The sequence below is a fragment of the Dromaius novaehollandiae genome, chromosome 1, assembly GCF_036370855.1.
Source record: "Dromaius novaehollandiae isolate bDroNov1 chromosome 1, bDroNov1.hap1, whole genome shotgun sequence".
Classification (NCBI taxonomy): Eukaryota; Metazoa; Chordata; class Aves; order Casuariiformes; family Dromaiidae; genus Dromaius; species Dromaius novaehollandiae.
This window is the reverse complement of record NC_088098.1, coordinates 12682966-12703085: the sequence shown is the minus strand read 5'-3', so window position 1 is coordinate 12703085 and position 20120 is coordinate 12682966. Positions and strand designations below refer to the sequence as shown.

General features: G+C 35.4%; 1 protein-coding gene across 2 annotated transcripts in view; it reads left to right on the top strand.

Moving 5' to 3' along the window:
* LRRK2 (leucine rich repeat kinase 2) overlaps positions 1–20120 on the top strand; it is a 71610-nt gene that overhangs the window by 19738 nt on the left and 31752 nt on the right. For both annotated transcript variants that reach the window (XM_064505879.1, XM_064505886.1), the window contains 17 exons: positions 564–688; positions 1271–1350; positions 2080–2186; positions 4015–4144; positions 5357–5481; positions 7106–7239; positions 8949–9093; positions 9405–9544; positions 10827–10955; positions 11041–11211; positions 12952–13207; positions 13429–13617; positions 15151–15269; positions 16016–16085; positions 16563–16783; positions 17292–17542; positions 18834–18982. In XM_064505879.1, the coding sequence (XP_064361949.1) occupies positions 564–688; positions 1271–1350; positions 2080–2186; positions 4015–4144; positions 5357–5481; positions 7106–7239; positions 8949–9093; positions 9405–9544; positions 10827–10955; positions 11041–11211; positions 12952–13207; positions 13429–13617; positions 15151–15269; positions 16016–16085; positions 16563–16783; positions 17292–17542; positions 18834–18982 (2541 nt within the window). The remainder of the gene's footprint in view (positions 1–563; positions 689–1270; positions 1351–2079; positions 2187–4014; positions 4145–5356; positions 5482–7105; positions 7240–8948; positions 9094–9404; positions 9545–10826; positions 10956–11040; positions 11212–12951; positions 13208–13428; positions 13618–15150; positions 15270–16015; positions 16086–16562; positions 16784–17291; positions 17543–18833; positions 18983–20120) is intronic.

Sequence of the window (20120 nt, the reverse complement as noted above, 5' to 3'; positions counted from 1 at the left end):
TTCAGATAACATGTTCGTGTTGATACCTTATTTTTTCTTAAGTGCTGAAAATCACAAGTATGAAATTATTTCTTCTGAATTACTGTGCTTCCTGGGGCCAAATATTTTTCTCTTAGCAACTGCAATTTGCATTTCTTTTTTTAATGGCACTGCGTCAGAGCAGTCGCACTGTAATGAGTGTTTTGTATAAATGATCCGCAGTTGTATTTTATGTCTGTGATATTCTGTATATAAATGCATAACAAAGAAAAATATGTGCGGGCCTTTTCAGAGGGTTAAGTATTGACTGATCTGTAACTATCTACCTAATTTACTACACTGTAAAGGAGTTTGGTAATCCCTTCATAACCTTAAAGAAATTATTCAGATCTGTCACAGAATTTATATGAAAAGGCTTCTCCCTTCCCAGAAGAGACTAATTCACACCCCATTTATTTTGAAAAGAGTCTTCAGCTGACTTTCCCACATAGGCAGTGTGATCACCTCCATGACTAGGGGAAGGTTAAATCGTATGTGTTTTAAATTGACATTAAGAATTTATTGTAAATATCTTATATTTCAAGCTGAAACAATATTCTTAAACCGAGACTTAGAGGAAAAGAAAGAAGAGGAGGAGGAAGAAAAATTATGCTGGTTGGAAGCCTGTTATAAAGCATTAGAACAGCACCGAAAAAACACCGATGTACTGGTGAGAATTTCTCAATGGATATGGAAAGACTACATTATGTGTTAAAAAACGTTTAGCAACATAATTTTCTCTCAAATGTCTTTATACAGGCAAAGCTGCATTAGATTTAGAATCACTGTTTGTCATTCCCACATTTATTCACCTTGACTGATTTCAGTTACTCCTCTGGATCAAGTGTATTTAGTTAGCTGAGACTTATTACCTGTAACTTTAGCCATCTGAAAGCTTGTTGTCTACTCAGCTCTCTGTATAGAGCAGCAAAACAGAGGTACATCCACAGAAGAATTAATCTTAGCCTAAAATAGGTATCAAAATGAAAATCAAATAATGATAATGTGGCACATGCTCCTAACTCAGGCCTATCCCAGTTATAAAGAATATGACACTCTGCAGCTCGCTCTATTTCTGCATGAAGCAACTTGAGTAGTTGTGATGGAATCAGAATTTTGAATCTGTTTTGATTTCTGTACCTCTGTCATGGACTGAAAAATAGTGAAAATATTTAAAACTTTTAAAAAATATTTTTGATATTCGAAAAGTATATTTTCTTAATCCTTTTGTTTTCTCTGGTTTTAAATTTAGGAGGCTGCATGTTGGGCTTTGAAAAATCTGTTTCTGTATCAACGCAACCTTCATGAGAAGATTGGAGATGGAGATAAACAGTCAGTATTAAATACCTTGAACTATATTTTTAGAAATGAGAAAAAAATGGAAGCCTATTATTAGGCCATATGGGGTTTCATGTTTCAATTATTTTTATCTCTCTTTCTTCTTTTCTAATACATGAAGAAGGGCATAGCCATCAACAACACTTAAAGTATCTTCCGTGAAAAGCATGCTAACCTTGACTCCGACAGAATTCCGAGTGTTTTAATATGGAGTCAGGACACAGTCTGATAGGTACAGTTCACAAAGAGTTTCGTCTTTGTTGCAGCAAAGATAGGACGTAAGAGTAGGGAAAATAGTGAGGATTAAGACATCTAGTAGGATGTATGGAAAAGTGATGCTCGTTTCCCCCCAGATTAGATGGCGGGATATAGTAGGAGGAGTGCTGCCTCATTAGGGAGAATCTAGACATGAATAAAACTTAATTTCGTTTCATTTGAACTCTTTCTCAGAGCTTAATAAGTCTGTTCTGTATGCTTTGGACCTCAAGTCACCCAGGAGGCATGATTCCAAGTGGATTGGAAACAGGCTAATACGCATAGTTTGCAAAAGGCTTTCTATCAGGTTGTGCTATGGAAAAATGCTAGAAGCCAAGTACAATCATCTGAAAATGTAATTATGTTGCTTATTTAGTTATGTTAGTACCTTTTTAGGAAACTGAATTACGGGAAGGGAGTAACTGCCATTATACAGTCACTGCAGTGATTTGTTTCTCTTTATGAAAGGTTCCCAATAGACAGAGAAGTGATGCTGTCCATGCTGATGCATTCCTCTTCAAAAGAAGTGTTTCAGGCAGCTGCTAGTACCTTAGCAATTTTGTCACAACAAAATGGTAAGGGAATTTAATTATCTTCGCTTTCCAATTCAGCAGAACGTTATTGCTGTAATATTAGAGACTATTAAAAGTATGCTGTTGTGTGAGCACAGTATTCCCTATGATTAAAATATTATGCAGTTGTATTTAATAGGAAGTCTGTTCCATGGTCAGAAAAAGGTATTCTTAGCAAGTATCAAAGAGAGTATCTGGAAGTAAAGAGCTCTTTGCCCGCTCATGTGTCGCAATTGCTATTTTTTAGAGCAGGAAACATGAAAAGGGAGTGTTCTCTTTGTATGCTTGTTTAAATATTTATCACTATGTTTGAATTTCATCAAGAGCAGAATTTGTTGTAACTCACATGAGCGAGGATTACAGCTCGACTAATATTACTTTCTTGCTTAACATAGGAGATAGGAGCAGTCCTGTTGACTTCAGTGGATCAAATCATGTGTAGAAAGTTAAGCATGTGCATAACAGTTTTCAAGATTGCTTTAGTCCTGATTGTGTCCCTAACCTGGTTTCCTAACTGTTTTCAATTTGCAGACCCCTCAAAGTTTTTCAAAGGAGATGTGGACCCTTGTGTAGACTATTTAAACCTACTGACAGTTGGCCTTCTTTCCTTAAATACCTTTCCCAGAGCCCTTTGAAATGGCTATGGACCTCAAGTGGTTTGTAGACTGCAAATTGAAAACCACTGGCTAGATAGGAAGATAAAGACTAGCAGTTAAATACCATGCTTTAGGTGAGAAGGCATTATTTTATCACTAGGTTACTGAGCCATCCAAGTACATAAAATGAAACAGTGAAGGCTTTTTTACAGTTATTTGAGAAAAAAAATGTACCTATATGGAGAAATAGATCTCATAAATGTATGCATACTGTAATAGTATATTATATCAAGCGCTTTTATAACAACGTTTGCATTGACCACTAGTGAATGTCAGGACTGGAATTTCAAAAAGAAACTGACAAGTGGGCCTTGATTCCCATTGGAAATCCAAAGCAAATTTTTATTTTGTCTTTTTTTCTTCCTTTCTTTTTTTTAATGAATGTTGTTACACTGGAAAAAATAGACATAAAGAAGCATAGTAAAACCCTCTGGCACAATATAATATTGCTTGAATAGCCATTTGAGATGAATGTACTGAACGGGGAATGGCAAGAATTGGTGGTAGTTACCATGATAACAGAATATTTGTATAGTATTCTGAACTCGGTTGGTTACAGTTATAGATGCAGCATGTGCTGTTGCTTGGGTATTTGAATTAAAATGAAATAGGTTAACAAAATAAATAGAGTGGGTTAATATCATCTGGCCATATGAGTCATCTGACCATATGAGGAAGATAATATTCACTTTCATTTTTGAAGCCTTATTTTGGAAGATAGGAGGTCTTTGAAAGTTATAAAGTTCTAGCTATCCTACATGATAATAGAGTGCAATTCAGAAAAAAATGTATAAGAATAAAATATTTTTTTAAAATAAAAGAGAGCAGTACATTCTCCTTCCTTTAAGTTAACTTTGTGTAAGTAAAAACAGTAGATGCATTTAAACTTAGACTAAACACTGGGGTTTTTAATGCTTTAGGTTAAACTGTACAAACACAAGTCAGTTTCTGCTGAAACCTTTTCCCAATCTAATATACACTTTCATAACATATATGTTTGGTGAAAAAGAATCAAAAAACAGAAGAGAAATGAGCAGTTCTATTGTTTTTGAGAATAGAGGTAAAATGGAAAACTGGAGCAAATTTTTGTTTATTGGTAGGCCAATGTTATATATATATGTATATTTATACATATGTACTTTAGCTTATATGATGCTTGCTGTTTTGTGTTGTAGTAAATATTAGGAAGACACTTTTGGCTAAAGGAATACACATGAATGTTTTGGACATAATGAGGAAATATCCACATTACCCTGAGGTGGCTGAAAGTGCCTGCAGAATACTGAATCATGTTTTTGAAGGAAGGTAATACACACTTAAAAATATATGACTTCTTTCAAGGTGAAAGTGCATGAGATTCAGTGCTGTAATCGATTACGTTTAAATTATTGACCATTTTGCCTAAGTTAAAATTGACCCCAAGGCTGATGGCCCTGTTCAGGCCACTGAATTTTGTAAGCCCTGTAGTCAAATGCCCAGATGGGTGTGTGTAGGGAGCTCTGTGTTCTGCCATTTGTGATTCTTGAACACTGAGGTTTGAATAGGCTCTCTAGCCCCTCCTGTTAGCCACACTGACCTCCATTTAGAGCTAAGCAATTTCCCCCAGTATTAATGCCTGTTGTTAAAATAACATTGTGTTACTATTACTTTTGTATTGGCTTTTGCAAATATTCTGGCAAATTAATGGAGAACTAATTTGTGACTTGTAAATATCAGTATACAGGCTGGAAATGTGATTCCGAGTGTCCTACCAAGTTTCATCAGCCTTCTCCCTAAGACCTGTGTATATGCTAAGCTGCTTGTGAAAAAATGACAGACTGAAGATTTAGTCACATACATTTTTATGAATAATTTTACATTATAAAGAAGAAAGTCTCAAAGCTTCCATAGATGTTCACAGGAATAAAAAGTATTATAAAATGAAAGAAGAACATTACCTTAACAGAAGTATTATAAAATGAAAGAAGAACATTACCTTAACAGTAAATTAGCGGCCTTTGGCTACTGATTTCTAGGAAAGCTAAATGACATTGAGCTACGTTATTTTAGCTTTTTTCTTTTTCTTCAAGATTAGAACCTCATGTGACTGGTATTTTTCTGTTTATTCTCTGAGTATCTGTCAGTTCATCAGTATTTTATGACAATTGTGAAGCCATAAGTTAAGGAGGACATGTATCTTTTCATGTATCCCTTTCAAAAGTGAAACATATGAATCCAATATTGAAGTATCCAGAATGAAATAATATATTTTCTGTATGTTGTTTTTCTGGATTGAATTGAAGGTTTACTTTTCAGTGGTTTAGAACAGAAATAATTACATATACTGCACTGATGGAAGGGCATGAAAGTAAAATATTTGCTATGAAGAGGAAAATTACCATAGTTTAATTTATATTTCATAGCTAAAACCAAAGTTACAGTGTTCTAAAGGGGTATCACACAGCGCTAATTAAGGAAGCAAACATAAAAAATTTACAAATGCATTCTTTTTGTTTATTCTATAAATAATATTATCAGTTTCCCTCATCTGGATATAATGACAGTAGCTGCATCAGAAGTTGTAAAAGCCATGAAGAAACATGAAAAATCACTCTCTGTACAACTAGAAGCACTTCGAGTCCTTTTACATTTTATGATGCCTGGTAAGTCATCTAAAAACATAATTGGTGTGAGATCATACACTAAATCAGAGAACATAATTTGATAGCTGGGTTTTAGTCTTTCTTAGTCAGACAATCTTTTGTGGTACTTCAGAAAATTAACTGAAGTTCTGTATTTAACACAGAGCTTCTATAACTCTTTAAGAACATACAGGATGGAGGAAAACTGAGGCGTTGAAGGTAATAGACCAAAATTATCACTGCTGATAATCCCCTTGATTCAATCAGTACTGATTTAGCTCCACTGCTGTTGAGGAATCCGTGGAGCTTTTGGTGAGATAGAGTACCTTCAACATAAACTTAGGTAAGAGCGAACGGTGATAATGATTTTTCCATCAACATGATTGTACTGCAAAGTGCAATTGTTTTAATAGTATCTCTCAGAAGGAACATCAGAATGGGACATCTGACACCAAAAAATACAGGCAGTAATTCAAAGATATGAAACGGAGTATTTTCCATAGCAAAACAGAGCCCCGACCAGCTAGCTTAGGAAATCCTTTTCAAAAAGCTGTTTATAGGTGATCTACAATGTGAAAAAATGTATTCATTTTTCTTTTTACACCATTAACAGAGTTTGGGGAAAGCTTTAACTCTTCTTTATCAGTTTACTGCTGTATATGTTGCTTTTTCCCCAATGTTTTGTTAGAGATCTTAAGTGTGATAGTACAGACATGGAGGTACTAAATTTTTTTCAGAACAACTTTTTGCAAGTGTCTGTTAGGAGTTTTAATTGAATATTACAAAACCAGTAACTTTGAAACGAGTAACTTTACTAACATGCAGAATGCTTTCAGGTTTTCAGTTTCATTCTGTTCTTTGAGTTATAATCGAAATACTTTCCAATTCTTTCAATAAACAGAAGAATTAAGACTTGATATGTATTTTTTAACATGTACGCAAGGATTTTTTTGCCAAAGTCCTAGATGTGTGGTCCTTCTACAGTGTAACGAAACAAAAAGCACAAAATATATGTTGGAATTAGAAGGTTAATTGGGGAATAAACATTCATGAAAAAAATAGTAATCAGATTGGATACAAACATGACTTTTAAAGGATTTCTATACACTATTGTCTGTAGTACCACTTGCCTGCAAGCACTGATAGCTACAAGAAAGTTAAATCTGAAAAACCATTCTGTGTTCTTTTATGTGTGCTTGCCTTCCACTTATGTCATTTGTCAGTAAAAGTTGGCCTCTGATGTGCTGCCAAGGGAAAAAGGGCAATTAGTTTATGACTCCTTTACAGTGTCTCCTTTTCAGAAGGCAGGGGCATTCTGAAGTGGTATCAGGAGCACCAAGAAAGCGTGTAGCTCAAACCCTGCGTACCTTAAGCGAAATTCTTTGGCATGATCTTACATTTCCACAGTAAGCAGTGAGCAAACATATGGTGAGATCGTCATCTCAAACGCAGCGTACTCACACAGTGCTGTAAATCTGGAGGGACTCTAGTGTGTTACTACAGTGTTTTGAAAATGTCGTAAGATCAGAAATAGGCCTTCTGAGTCATTTATAAAAACCTGTGTGCCAATTTGATTATAATACTGGGTTAATAGTGAGAATACTAAATCTGCTCTTCTGAAGAAGCTTGTTTTTCATTGTTTCAGATACAAGGAATGAACACGAGATTGGTTCTTCCAGAGATGTTGGAGATGCTGCTTTTGCACTTACATTAAAAGTCATTAAAAGCCAATGTTTGTTGGAGGGAACTCATGCATTGGTGCTTGATGCTTTGAACAGGGTATAGTTAAAACTTTATCCTAGTAAATTTTGTCAGTATTTTGCACTTGCAATGGTTTCTGACTTCCATAGTGATTTTGCTATTGATTTGATATAATTAATCTTAGCTGAACCCTCCAGTTTCATTTATTATTTGGGATTTCTTGTCTTACTTTCTGCTCTGGAGTACATTAGATCATCTTTTATACAGTGATTCTAGAGGATATTTATAAAAGCAGTGCTGATTTTTTTGAAGCATATAGCGTGTTTTAGATTTTTTTATGGACTAGTTTATACAAGAAATATATCCTCATACCTTTGCCTCAGCTACACATTGAACTGAGTGGTTCCTTAATATGGCCTTCATGCATATGTATTTCTTTGCTTTCAATAGAACAATGTTTCTCAGTTGTTTCCATTCTTTGCACTGTTCAATTCCATATGATTTTCCAGCTTCTGGAAAACGAAATGATCATGCTGCCTTGGAGGGGAGTCTGAAAAGTGAAAGGCATCACTTCCAGGAGGCCCAACGTAATGAGAAAGTACTGGGCACCTTGCACAGCAAATTAACCTTAAATCCTAATGATAGGAAGTGTTTAACTTCATGGCCTTCAGACAAATCCCACTGGTACAAGGATTACAAGGTTCACATGACCACAGCTGAAATGGATGTGATAATTCATATATTTTAGAGGTCTCTCAACCATTTGAGATTTGGCAAACATCTTCAGTTAAGGAAATTTATGTCTCTCTCACAATTATTTTAAAAGTCAGAGGAAATAATGTATCAGCAAAATAACGCTAACGTGTCTGTAGGGCATTTCCTGACCTAGAGATACAGGAATACATTGACAAGGCAGGCAAGATGTTGTTTAACTTCAGATTGTATTACAGTCTTTAGTGTTTTGTGACCATTTTGATTACTTTTTCTAACCCAGCTTGTTATTGTTTTGGGGTACTATAGTATCAAGCAGAAGGGCAAAAAATGAACATACTGTAATGAAAAAAAGAGTGAAGGGATAAGGAGAGAGATAGACATGACTTCACTGAAATATTGTTGCAGCTTTGGCAGATGCTGTGACACCCACTTCCCCTTTTCAGATCTAGACCTCATCTAGGTTTTCTCCATCTAGAAATGGGAAAAATTGGGAAAAATAATTACAAATAAGCTGTTGAATTGCTGTATAACTCACTAAATAAAGAAACACTTTTAAAATCTTGGGAAAGGGAGCTTAATAGGTATATTGTTTCTGCCTCTCCCACAAAGGCATACCTCACTACCCATATGAGGCTAGCTGCTGAACTGGTAAAGGGGAAGCTTTTTCAGTAGTCACCATGTTTCTGGGCCACTTGTCCCAGTTTTCAGAGAACCCCATTTTTGTTCAATTTCTTTAACCAGAAAAGATATGCATTTTTTCATTTTCTTTATTCTGGCAAAATGATATAAACTTGTGAATGATTTTAATGAAACTTTAAGAAAAACAAAATCACACTGTCTGGTAGAACACTAGCCAGGGAATATTTCAGGATCAAAGATGAAAATCTGGGGAGGTTATGAGCAACTGAAACTGAAGGTTGGAAAGGGAACCTATATGAAATTGTAATTATTGTGTTTTATTGTCGCGTAAGCTGTAATTTCACATGCTTTAGGAACAACAAATACACAATATTCCTGTTGTGATTTTAGCAAAACAGACTGTTGATCTGATTTTATATTGATTTCTCTGTTAGTTTATTGGAAACCCCAGCATTCAGAAGTGTGGATTGAAACTACTTACTTCTGTAGCTGAGTGCAGTGGTGCACTAGAAATTTTAACCCAGCGAGGAGCTACTGACACTGTGCTTCACACTCTACAGATGTATCCAGATGAGCAAGGTACAGAAGATATTTTGTTACTTGAATGTGAATGATGTGAATGTGAATGATAATAGGATGGTCTGATCCACTGTAGGAGCTGTACCTACCTATCGCACTCTTTAGTACCGGATGTGCTGTAGGTAGCACAGCCAGAAGAGGCTGCAGTACTGTGTAGTCCCTAGATTCATCCACTTGTAGTTATGTTTGGCCCTGTCATAGCTTATGCAAATAACTTTCTAGAATATTAGCAATATAAACTCAGTTCATGTGTTTATGCCACTCAGAATATCTGAGTAATCAACATTCTTAATCTCTCTTTTTTCTTCTAGACATACAGTGTTTGGGTTTGAGTCTTCTAGTCTCTTTGATTACAAGAAAGAGTTTGTGTATTGCAACTATGCATGTTCTGTCAGTGGTTCTGGTTTCCACTCTGCGACGATTTAAGGAAGTCACTGAAATCCAGATGCACGTATGTGTTATTTCTTGGTACAAAGATAAAAGTGAAAAAAGGCAATACTTTAGAAAATTATTTTAATGTAATTATATTTGAAGTATAATTCTTTATTTGAATTACTTTTTTCTGATTGTATTACAATTACTAGATTGCTATGAGCCTTTAAAATTGAACCAACAGGGTTGTAGTAGAGGTGAGTTTCTCGGAGGCATGTATTCAGTTCTATCATTCACTCAATCTGTTATCATTTTTGAGGTAACAATCATTATAGTTTTGATCACCTTTTGTAAAAAATAATAAAAAATATCTTACTTCCAAGGTCTGTCAGCAGCAATAAGCTTAATGTTACACCTGCGATTAAAAAATTTAAGCCATTTAAATATATGAGTGTGTGAATGTTGTCTTTGAGAAGGATATTATTGGAATACTATGTCAGAGGGGTGGATTTTGCATCTGCTTTTGAATATGTAGGGGTAGTCCTCCTTACCCGTGTTCGGTTTCCTCTGCTTCCAGAGCTTTCCCTGTTTGTTGCCAGTTTCTTTTTTTTAGTGAGATCAGCTTCTTGTGAGAGTTCCAGACCATTCTGGAAATATCACAATATAGCCTCCCTTCTTTCCTTCTGTTTTTCCTCCCAACACTTTAAAGTTTAGCTTAGCAACCAGTGTAGAGATAGATCAAAATAACGTGCAGGGATAAGGAAGTTACATAAAGTCGTTTAGACTGAATCAGATTTGGACAGAGTTCCATAATTTACTCAGTTCACCTCTTCCCGGGGGAATTTTACTTGTAGAATAACAGGATAATTTTGTATTTCTTTTTAGTTTCTAGATGTGCTCTTTCAGTTTTTCATTTAGTCTAGCTATTTTTCTTTTCAAATTCAAGGGCTGTGGAGCAACACACTGGGAGAGGGGATGCATCTTCATCCCACATCCTTTGGAGGAGGTTGTTCCCTCTGTACACTGTCAGGAAATCACAAGTGTGTGTGTCACTGCCAGGCAGGATGTTGCCAGATATTACTGTGCACAATTTGGCTTTTCAAAATGTCAGTTAATATCTGCATAACTGGGTCAGCTAAACAAGCATGAAACTATAGCCTTAAAAACACAGAACACCAGGTGTTCCTGCCTTCTGTTCTGATCTTCTCCAATTTGTGAATTATTGCATGTTTAAAAGCCAGACAAAAAAAAATTAAGAAGATATTTTTGGTTGAAATTTGATTGTATTGCATGACTTCTCTCAAAATGACATTTTTAACAGTGCACTTACTGCTCTTCATGTCTTTTCATTGTGTTTGTAGGGATTTCGTACAATCTTGTCAATCCTTGGTTTGTCACCTTGTTTTGCAAAGCTGCTGGTACATGAATCATTTGACACAGTCATTTTCTACCAGATGTCCATGTGTTTTACTGATCGGCGAGATCGACAGGTATCTTCTCTCTTTTGACTGCTCCATATCTGAAAAATTCTCATGCTTTTTAATCCTAACTTTGATTGTTTGTCTTCTCATTCAGTTTCAAAGCCTGTGTTGTAAATGCTTTGCTAAAATAGCTGAGAATGATGATTTAAAAAATGCGATGCTGGAAAAAGCATGTATTGAGTACAACAGCATTATGGCTGAATGTTTACTCTTGCTGGGAGCTGATATTAATAAGAAGACAAAGATGAACTCTTTGATCTATCAGGTAGTATGTGAGAATATATGTACTTTTATTGCTTTAAAATTGTGCTTTTGGGTTCCTTGCTCTTTTTCTGTGTACCTGTATATGTCAAGACACAGGTGGCAATTGCTAGTGCAGCCAATGTCCTGAGTGTTGTTAACCATTGCTGCTTCTGATGACTTCAGGCCCAGTCTGGCATTCACTGAAACACCCTTCACTTTGTATTGAGGCTCACAGAGATCCTGTCGCCTAGAATGTGCCTGCACTGCTAGTTCAGTTCTGATGCAAGTTCATTTTAAAGTCCAGGCTTTTTGACTGTTCATGCTGTGCACGTGCAAACCCAGGTTCACTCTGGTACTAACTTAGCGTTAGCTTTAGAATATTTTTGAGGAAGCAAGCTTGAACCAAATCTTTGCAAACTCCCAGTCATTTAGTTTGAACAGATCAGGCATAGATGGTGTCAAGCCCATTAGAGCCCGGTCCCTGAACTGATACTCTGAATTCAGCTCTTCCCAAGCACTGTGAGGCCAAAGTATAAGTACACGATCAGGCAGCACTTTGGAGAGATAGGTTTCAGTGTGCTTTGTCTCACTTTTACACACTTTAACCCACAGCGAAGGCTTTGCCTCAAAATTCCTGCCCTCAAATGACAGATCTTTTATTTTGTGCAGCACTCCAGGATCAGTACAGTCACAGGTTTTTGCACCGATTTAACTGTTCTGGTTGGAGTTATGACTTTCTATCAATATAGCTACAGAAATACAAATCTTAGATTGACTGTGGTTGCACTTGCAGGAAAGAGCTGTAGCCAGACAGTGGCCACATCCAGAGCTTGAACTATTTGAAATATATTGGTTTCTAAACTATGTCTATGGGCAAACACCCCATCTGGATTCAGCCATGCCAACAGATGAGGCTGTTGTTCACACCTGCTCATAAGTGCTCCCTGCTAAATGTGACTGCCTTTACGATTTTTTTGAGCACTTCTTAATTCTGCTTCAGTGTCAAAAGTCAAGATGTTCGGTCTGAGATAACCCCAGCAGTTTTGCCTGAAGTGAATTAGAAAGTGTTCCCACAAAGAGTTCTGCCAGCGGAACTGTTTGGGCAGAAAAGCACAGCTGGATCTGGAACAGACCATCCATCCATGGGGTCTGAGAGCGGCAGATCAGAGTTAGTGAATCACAGTGGAGATATCAAAGTAACTGATGGTATTTCTAAAAAATACTTGTAATATTCACAGTCAGTATTGCTATCTGTAGCAATACAGGTTGAGAGACTGGAAGGGGTAGAGCTGACCAAACCCAGATAAGCCAGTGGACCTAGCAGCTGCCTAGTATTAGGCAAGGGGTAGTGAGGCACACCGTTACTGCCCTTTCATCTGATATCGAAATAACATAGCAAAATAACAACCAAGTATGTTTTGTCCGTTGAACTGAGACGCAGGTGCCATAGACACCATGCACTAATCGAACTACACAGATTACTCTTCATTTTGGCCGAACAGCTGTGTACACTCATGGCAGAAATTACACTTACATGTCTCAGGCATTTGCCATATTTTTGTCAAACACTTTGGAAAGTGGAAGTGGGTACTCAAATCCTTTAGGCAGGTATACACACTGAGGTGTAGGGATTTGTGTAATTAAAAAATAGCCATGATCTTAAAAATATAATGAATGTGAATTTGAGTCAAATTTCTTACTGCATTCTGAGCTGTTGTTCAAGTCCCTCGCATAAATTTTTTTAGTTGTTTTTCTATTTTAGGTTTGTGAGAAAGGAAATAATCCTAAACTGGTGGAATTGCTATTAGCCAATGGTGCTCGAGAGCAGGATGTTCGGTGTGCTTTAACCATCAGTATAAAGAAAGGAGATAGCCAAATCATCAGCTTGCTCTTAAAGAAGCTTAGCCTTGATGTAGCCAACAGCAGTATATGTCTTGGAGGATTTGGTATTGGAAGACTTGAACCTTCCTGGATCATTCCTTTGTTCCCAGAAAAAGTTACTCCTTTAAGAAAACAAAGTGAGTATACATAGAATTTGCTGTGCTAAATGTGTTAATAACTCTTGATGGTATTATACTAGTGTTTTAGGTCAAGATCTTCAGTTGAGGATCTCTTCTAGTGCTCAGTAGGTTGTTGAATGACTGTTAAACCTTGAAAATAAAATCAATCAGGTATTTCTGTTGTTATTCTTAATGTGATATGAATTTTGTGGATAATATGTTATCTTCCTGGTTTCTAGATGCAGGTTCTGCACTGGCAAGAATGGTGCTAAGATACCAAATGAAGAATATTTCAGAGGATAAATCAAGACCCTACTCTGATTTAAACTTCTCTGAAGATGGAGTGGATAAAAACTATGACTGGGGTTTAATTTCTGACCCGTTAGTGGACAGTGTTTTCCCTTTAAATGATGACATTGATAGCGAAGGTAATTGTTTTCTTGTAATTTTCTCTTTTGATAATTTCAGTCTAGCATGCCAGGGCTAGACCGTAGCTACAAATTCCTTTAAAGTAATTAGGCAAGTGAAACTATCATCTGAGAAATAAATAGGATGCAAAAAAACCCATAAGTCAGTTGTTTGTTTATATTTGAGATTAAAAACATTTCACATGCAAAAATACTCTTATCTAAAATTTTGTTTATGGTACCTTTGAAAAATAGGTTATAGTGTGTAAGTATGTGTCTTTATCTGCAAAATTAGGACCTTAAATCATCTCATTAGATTATCAACTTCAAATCAGTTCTTTATGTGTTGAGTTGCTTTCCTGTAGAGAGAGAGGGTGGGATTCATCCAAACAAATTTAGACATCAACTGTTTTGATGTCTGTTTCTGAGCTAGTCTTGTAGATTCTCTTTATAGTCAGTGTCAAAAAATAAGTGCTTCAAGACCACAATTCATCTCATCAAAAATAAGCCACATGAATTGTGATCTAGAAATGCCATGTTCCCTGGACTGTCTGTAATTGAAGAGCACCCAACTGCATCTGGTATAGTGGACTACTTTGTTAGCATAAAAATTAAGTGAAATAAGCCCTATCCCAAGGATATTTAATTGATCAGAAAGTATAAATGACAAGTCTATATTCAATCCAGCATTATTTTTGGCAGGCCTGTCAGGAAATCTGTGTGCCTTTAACTTGTGAAAAACAGTATTTCTGTCTATAAACTCAGTATTTTGATAAAAACAATAAGTGGTCTTATAATGGCTTTTGTTTATTCAGATGTCACTGTTGTGTTTTAGAAGTGCTGGCTACCTGAAATCATCACAGTTGAAGGATTTGAATTTTGGAATCAGAATCCTACGGATATTTTTTGGGGGGGTCTCTCTTTTGTTCTCTTCCTTTGCATCATTCAGCACCATTTTTCATTTCTGTAGTACTATAGCACAGACATGTGATAGGTACTATTTGTTGTCCCACATAGAAAAGTTTTTAAGTTATGAGTAAATTATGGTAAAAAGTATCGACTTTACTAACAGGAATGAATTTAGGAATTACCTAGGAATTAGGAGTGATTTTTAGGCAGCTCTGAAGGGGGGAATACTAAGTGTATCCAGGTGACCCCAGACTGCCAAAGCCAGAGCAGTACTTGATGTTTCAGTCTCAATAAACATAGGAGTGCAAATGTATTTTTAAATAAAAAATTACTTTACACTGCAGTAGCACAAAAATGTGTTATGTAAACATATACAATAATACCAACTTGTTGGAAATTTTAACGATAAAGCGTCAATATAACAAGCTGCAGGTCACATTTGGAGCATGTCAGGTTATTATAGGGCAAGGTTAGCGTTCTCAGCATATTGCACACAGAATTAACCAGTGAGCTCCTGCTAAGATTGATGTGTTTGAAATGTCTCTCCTTTGTATGTCAGCATCTACATTACAGTTGAATTCTAAGTCTCAGCTTTAAATACATTTTCTTATTTTTCTGTCATCCTTTGTTATTGCTTTCTGCTAGGAAGTGAAGGTTCATTTTTTACAAAAAAGAAGTCCAATTCCATTGCAGTTGCTGATTTATACTGTAGGGAAACAGCCTTACTAAGAGGCTCTGCTTTGCCACGCCATTCCTACTCGGTGGTAAGTCAGATCCTTATTCATTCCAGGCTCCCATTAAATCCATCTGTGTTGTGTACTGTAAAACTGTTAATTATTAAGTGTTAGAAAAGGTCTTGTAACTGTATGGGTCCTTGTCTCACTGTTACCATTTAGTATTCCCTTCTACTGCTGTGCAGTTACTGTCCTCTGATTCAGGTGACTGTACAGGTGAGAGTTTACACCAGCAAAATTTATGATGAATAAAAATATACATGTTTTTATGAATTACTTCCATTTCCAGTCTGATGTTTTAGTACTGTACACATGCAAATACCAAAGCTGAGGGCCTATTCACAAAGGCTAACTATCCTCTAGTAAAGCTAATCTACCACTTGATGAGTGAAGAGAGATTTCACTAGAGGACAAATCAGTGAAATCGATGTCATCTTCATTTGAAGGAGCTCATCTATTTCCATTGACTGTAAAGGGAAACTAGAGAGACTAAGTTCCTTAGAATACAGTTAGTTTCTATAAATATCTGTCTCCATCCTATCACACCACCCTACTGAGAGTCATCTTAGATTGCCAAAAAGGCACTACTTCAATTACATTTTAAATCTACTATTGTTTCATACTGCATGTATCAGCAATTTTTATGAAGGTGTGACCTGTTGTTATTTTTTGAGTCTGTTTTTGTTACCCATGGAAGTTCTCGCAAAAAGAAATGATTTCAGATATCCGTATATATCTGTACCTGTTCTTTTGTTGTTCTGTCTGGGATTTTCCAGGGACCTGGCTCAGATTATGAACCATTAGTGAAACAAAGAAGAAAATTACTGCTTTCAGATGAATCTCCCAGTAAGTAAATTATACAATTTAACACTTATAACAGATTTTTCAACCTTGTAAGTATATACAAGGTTATGTATACAAGTATAACATGCAGAGATTTTAGAGATTATATATTTGCTTATAAGAGAAGGATACATTTGAAATACTACAGCAGAGTACAAATAATGAATATACAGTGAAATATTTTCTTCCTGGGCTTCACAAATAATTCATGTAGAATTCTACAGACAATGTAATTTCATGAATGCCCTTATTAGCTTTTGAAAGGTGCTACTTCTTTTGTACAGCACAAAAGTGTCTGTCTCTTTCCTAGTCTTACAAATTTGTTTCTTAATAGAAATCTTCACTGAATTGTATGTCAACCAATATCCAGAAATTGTCTCATATGCTTTTTGACCCCAAGGTGATTGATCTTAATTTTAATTACTTGATAAATGAAATAATACTACTAAATGATTGCATATTTTCCTTTTGTTTTAATAGAAGGAATCTCGAAATTCTCACCACCTTTAAGGCCATCAGACAGTCTTTCTTCACTGATCTCAGAGAAAGAATATATTAAATCATTAGATCTTTCATCAAATGAGCTGGAGAACATTGATGCCATCAGCCAGAGTAGCTGTTTAACTAGTCATCTGGAACATCTTGAGAAACTGGAGCTCCAGCAAAATGTTCTTACAAACATTCCACAACAACTTTGTGAAGTAATTCTGCATAATTTTATGTAATATGAGTTGAGATTATCTACAATACATTGTTTGTCTCCAACAATATACTCACACCAATACTACTCATGAACATGGGTGTATATTTTTGCATATTTAATTTTGCACTCAATTTTCATTCAATGGATTTATGTGCAGCTAGAGGTATAGACATGTTCATGGAACTTTTTAAAACATTTACTGCAAAGGACTGCTCTAGGATGTGCGCCTTATAGTGAGTAATGTAATTAAGTAAATGGAACTGAGAATTGCAGGCAAATTGCATTGTCAAATTTTATGAAACTGAGTTAATTTTATAGAATGCTTTATGTTTTATTTTTAAATAGAAATATTATGGATTCCTTTAGTATAACTGCTGTTCTCTACTATTTTTCCTGGTAAGGCAAATATAATTAAATTAATAAGTTGCATAACATATAACTCATTTTAAAACTTACAAATTCATATTTTTTGCTTTTTTAAAAAACATATTCTCCTTTTCTTTCAGAACTTGAAATGTTTGACATATTTGGATTTGCACAGTAACCGATTTACATCTTTTCCTATTTATTTACTGAAAATGAATTGTATTGCAAACCTTGATATCTCTCGAAATGACATTGGGCCTTCCTTTGCTTTGGATCCTTGCATCAAATGTCCAACTCTAAAGCAGCTTAATCTATCATACAATCAGCTGGTGTGCACTCCTGAATTTCTTGCAAATGTTGCAGAAAACCTGGAACAACTATTGCTAGAAGGGTAAGAATAGCACCAATAAATGGACAGTAGTATAACAAACATAGCAGAAAATAATGTATTTGTCATCTTGAATAATACTATTGTTACACAGAAAAGATCATTTAATCAGTAATTAAGCATTGCTGTTATTTTCTAAATGTGTAAACTACTACAATTTTAATTATTAAATTACAAAGTGTATTAGGTTATCTGTTAGCTTTGATAGAATTTAATAGCATGGCAAAACAAGACAGTTTCAGTGACATACTGAAAATGTCATGTAACAGTATTTTTCTACTGTCATACTACTCATCCAAAGGATTCTTTGTGTTGTCTAACATATTTAGCTACTTTTTCTGTTATGTAAATTATTTTGACTGTATTTCAAAACTGAGCATTATTCGGAACTCTGATTTATGAAATTGTGTTTATTGATAGGGGTATATTTTAAATGGCAAAAGTAGAGAAAATACGTCAATTTTGGTTTACCAGCACTTCTTATCATATTTGTTAGTGAGTAAAATAGTTCATACTATACAGGGAATTCTTACAAATACTATTTTTCATAGTTCTGTAAACTACAGACACTCTCTCATATATCTCCCATAATTTGTTATTTTAAATAGAGGTGTGGTATTTTTTACCACACAGAATAAAGATAGAAAGATATGTAACTAAACCAAACAGTATTAAAGAATCAAATCAAATTCCCTAAAGTGAAGATTTTAAATTTGCAATCTTATTGCAATTCCTCATTACATTTATTTTTAATACTGTTTTAGCAATATTACCCTTGTAAAAGAATGCTGCATGGTCCTTTTTATCCCTGCATTTTCCAGCCTCTTTCCAATGTTGTTCTTTCTAGAATACATTGTTTGTAACATGACATATGAATCCTAAATTCCCCCTATGGAATTTTCATTCTTCTTCTTCTTTTTTTTTAATCGACTGTCATTCTGTGGTAATAATCCTGCAGAAAAACATCTTTAGTAGACAGATCTACTCACAAATGTATGACTCCCCTTTCTGTGGGTTTGAATGACGCTATATAATCAGGAAATGACACCTTATTGTACTTTCTGACATTTGCTCCACAGATTAATTAAAATAACCCAAATATCAGTCATTGTTATTTCATGTTGCTACATATGCCAGTATTTTTGATGACTGGTCAGTCTTTATTTAGATGAAATTATTAGTTTTGGTTTGTCTGTGTAAGGATAGCAATGTCAGGTCAATACTCTTTACTTTTGCTTTTTAGCTAATAGTTTCTGGGTAATACATGGATTTCTTTTTCTTCTCATTATCATAGAAACAAAATTTCCTGCTTATGTTCACCCATATGCTTGAAAGAGCTGAAAATTTTAAACATTAGTAAGAACAATATTTCAGCCCTTGCTGAGAATTTCTTCACGGGCTGTATGAAGCTGGAGCTGTTCAATGCCAGGATGAATGCCCTTGGTAAGTGCCTAAGAAAACAGAATCCACCTTCTAGAAACCTTTCCAACTCACAGCCACCAGCAGTTGCCATCTGAGAGGGCAGTCAAGGGAAACCTATGCTTGTCCTTATTTAAACTCTTCCTAGGCATCAGCTTTTGATCACTGTTGGAAACAGTATACAGGGCTAGATGGACCTTTGGTGTGACTCAGTGTAACTGGTCTTGTTACTCTCTTCATAGTGGATGCTCTAAAAAATGGTTGAGTGTAGTTAGGATGATACATACTGTTGTGTAAGGTTCAAGACAGAGTGAAATTTAAAGCTAGCTTGAAAAAAAAGTCTATTACTGTACTGAAATACATATCGACTGCTATTCCACTATATCCAGCAAAGAATTCTGAATAAGATAAGGTGTTTCATTTAGTCACGTAAATACTTGTGTCAGTTGAGATGCCCTGAAGTATTCCACTTGGCCTGTGGCTGCTTGTCCAGAAAATGCAGGTCTTCCATGGATCCTGTGTTGTATTTCCACGCTGCGTGCAGATAGCTCAGGTACCACTGAGCAGCTCACCATTTCACTAGACTCCTGTATTTAAGCAATTGAATTGAGCCCAGAATGTGTTTCAGTAGCTTAACTTACTTTGTGCAAAAGTTTCAAAATTAATTTACCTATGAAAAACACAGCTGATATAAATGAAAATTTAATGATATTGTAGGAGTTTATAAGTTATTTTTAGAATTTATTTCCCTCCTCAGGATATAAAATTTTCTATTTTGAAATCTTTTATTGTCAGAGTGTTTTGGAAGGTAAGTCTTATATGTGCAGTGAATAAACACAGCTGAACCATTAAAGTCAATTTTACGTGCTTATGACCTACCACACACTGGGTGAATGATAGGAATGTTACGTATATTGGCAATACAGTAAAGTGTGAATAAGATTACTTCAGTTTTTAGTGCTAAAATGACACTAAGCGTAATAGGACGTAATGTGATAAAAACCTGTACTTTAACTCTGTTCTACACTTCTTTCATGTTGGGAGTTCAGTTTTAAATGAGCTTAAAAATAAGGTTCAGATTCTGCCTTTGGCAGCTTGTGTAAGGACCTGTGTATATAAGATGATAGACTGAGCTTTAAATCTGCCTCTGATTTTAGAATAT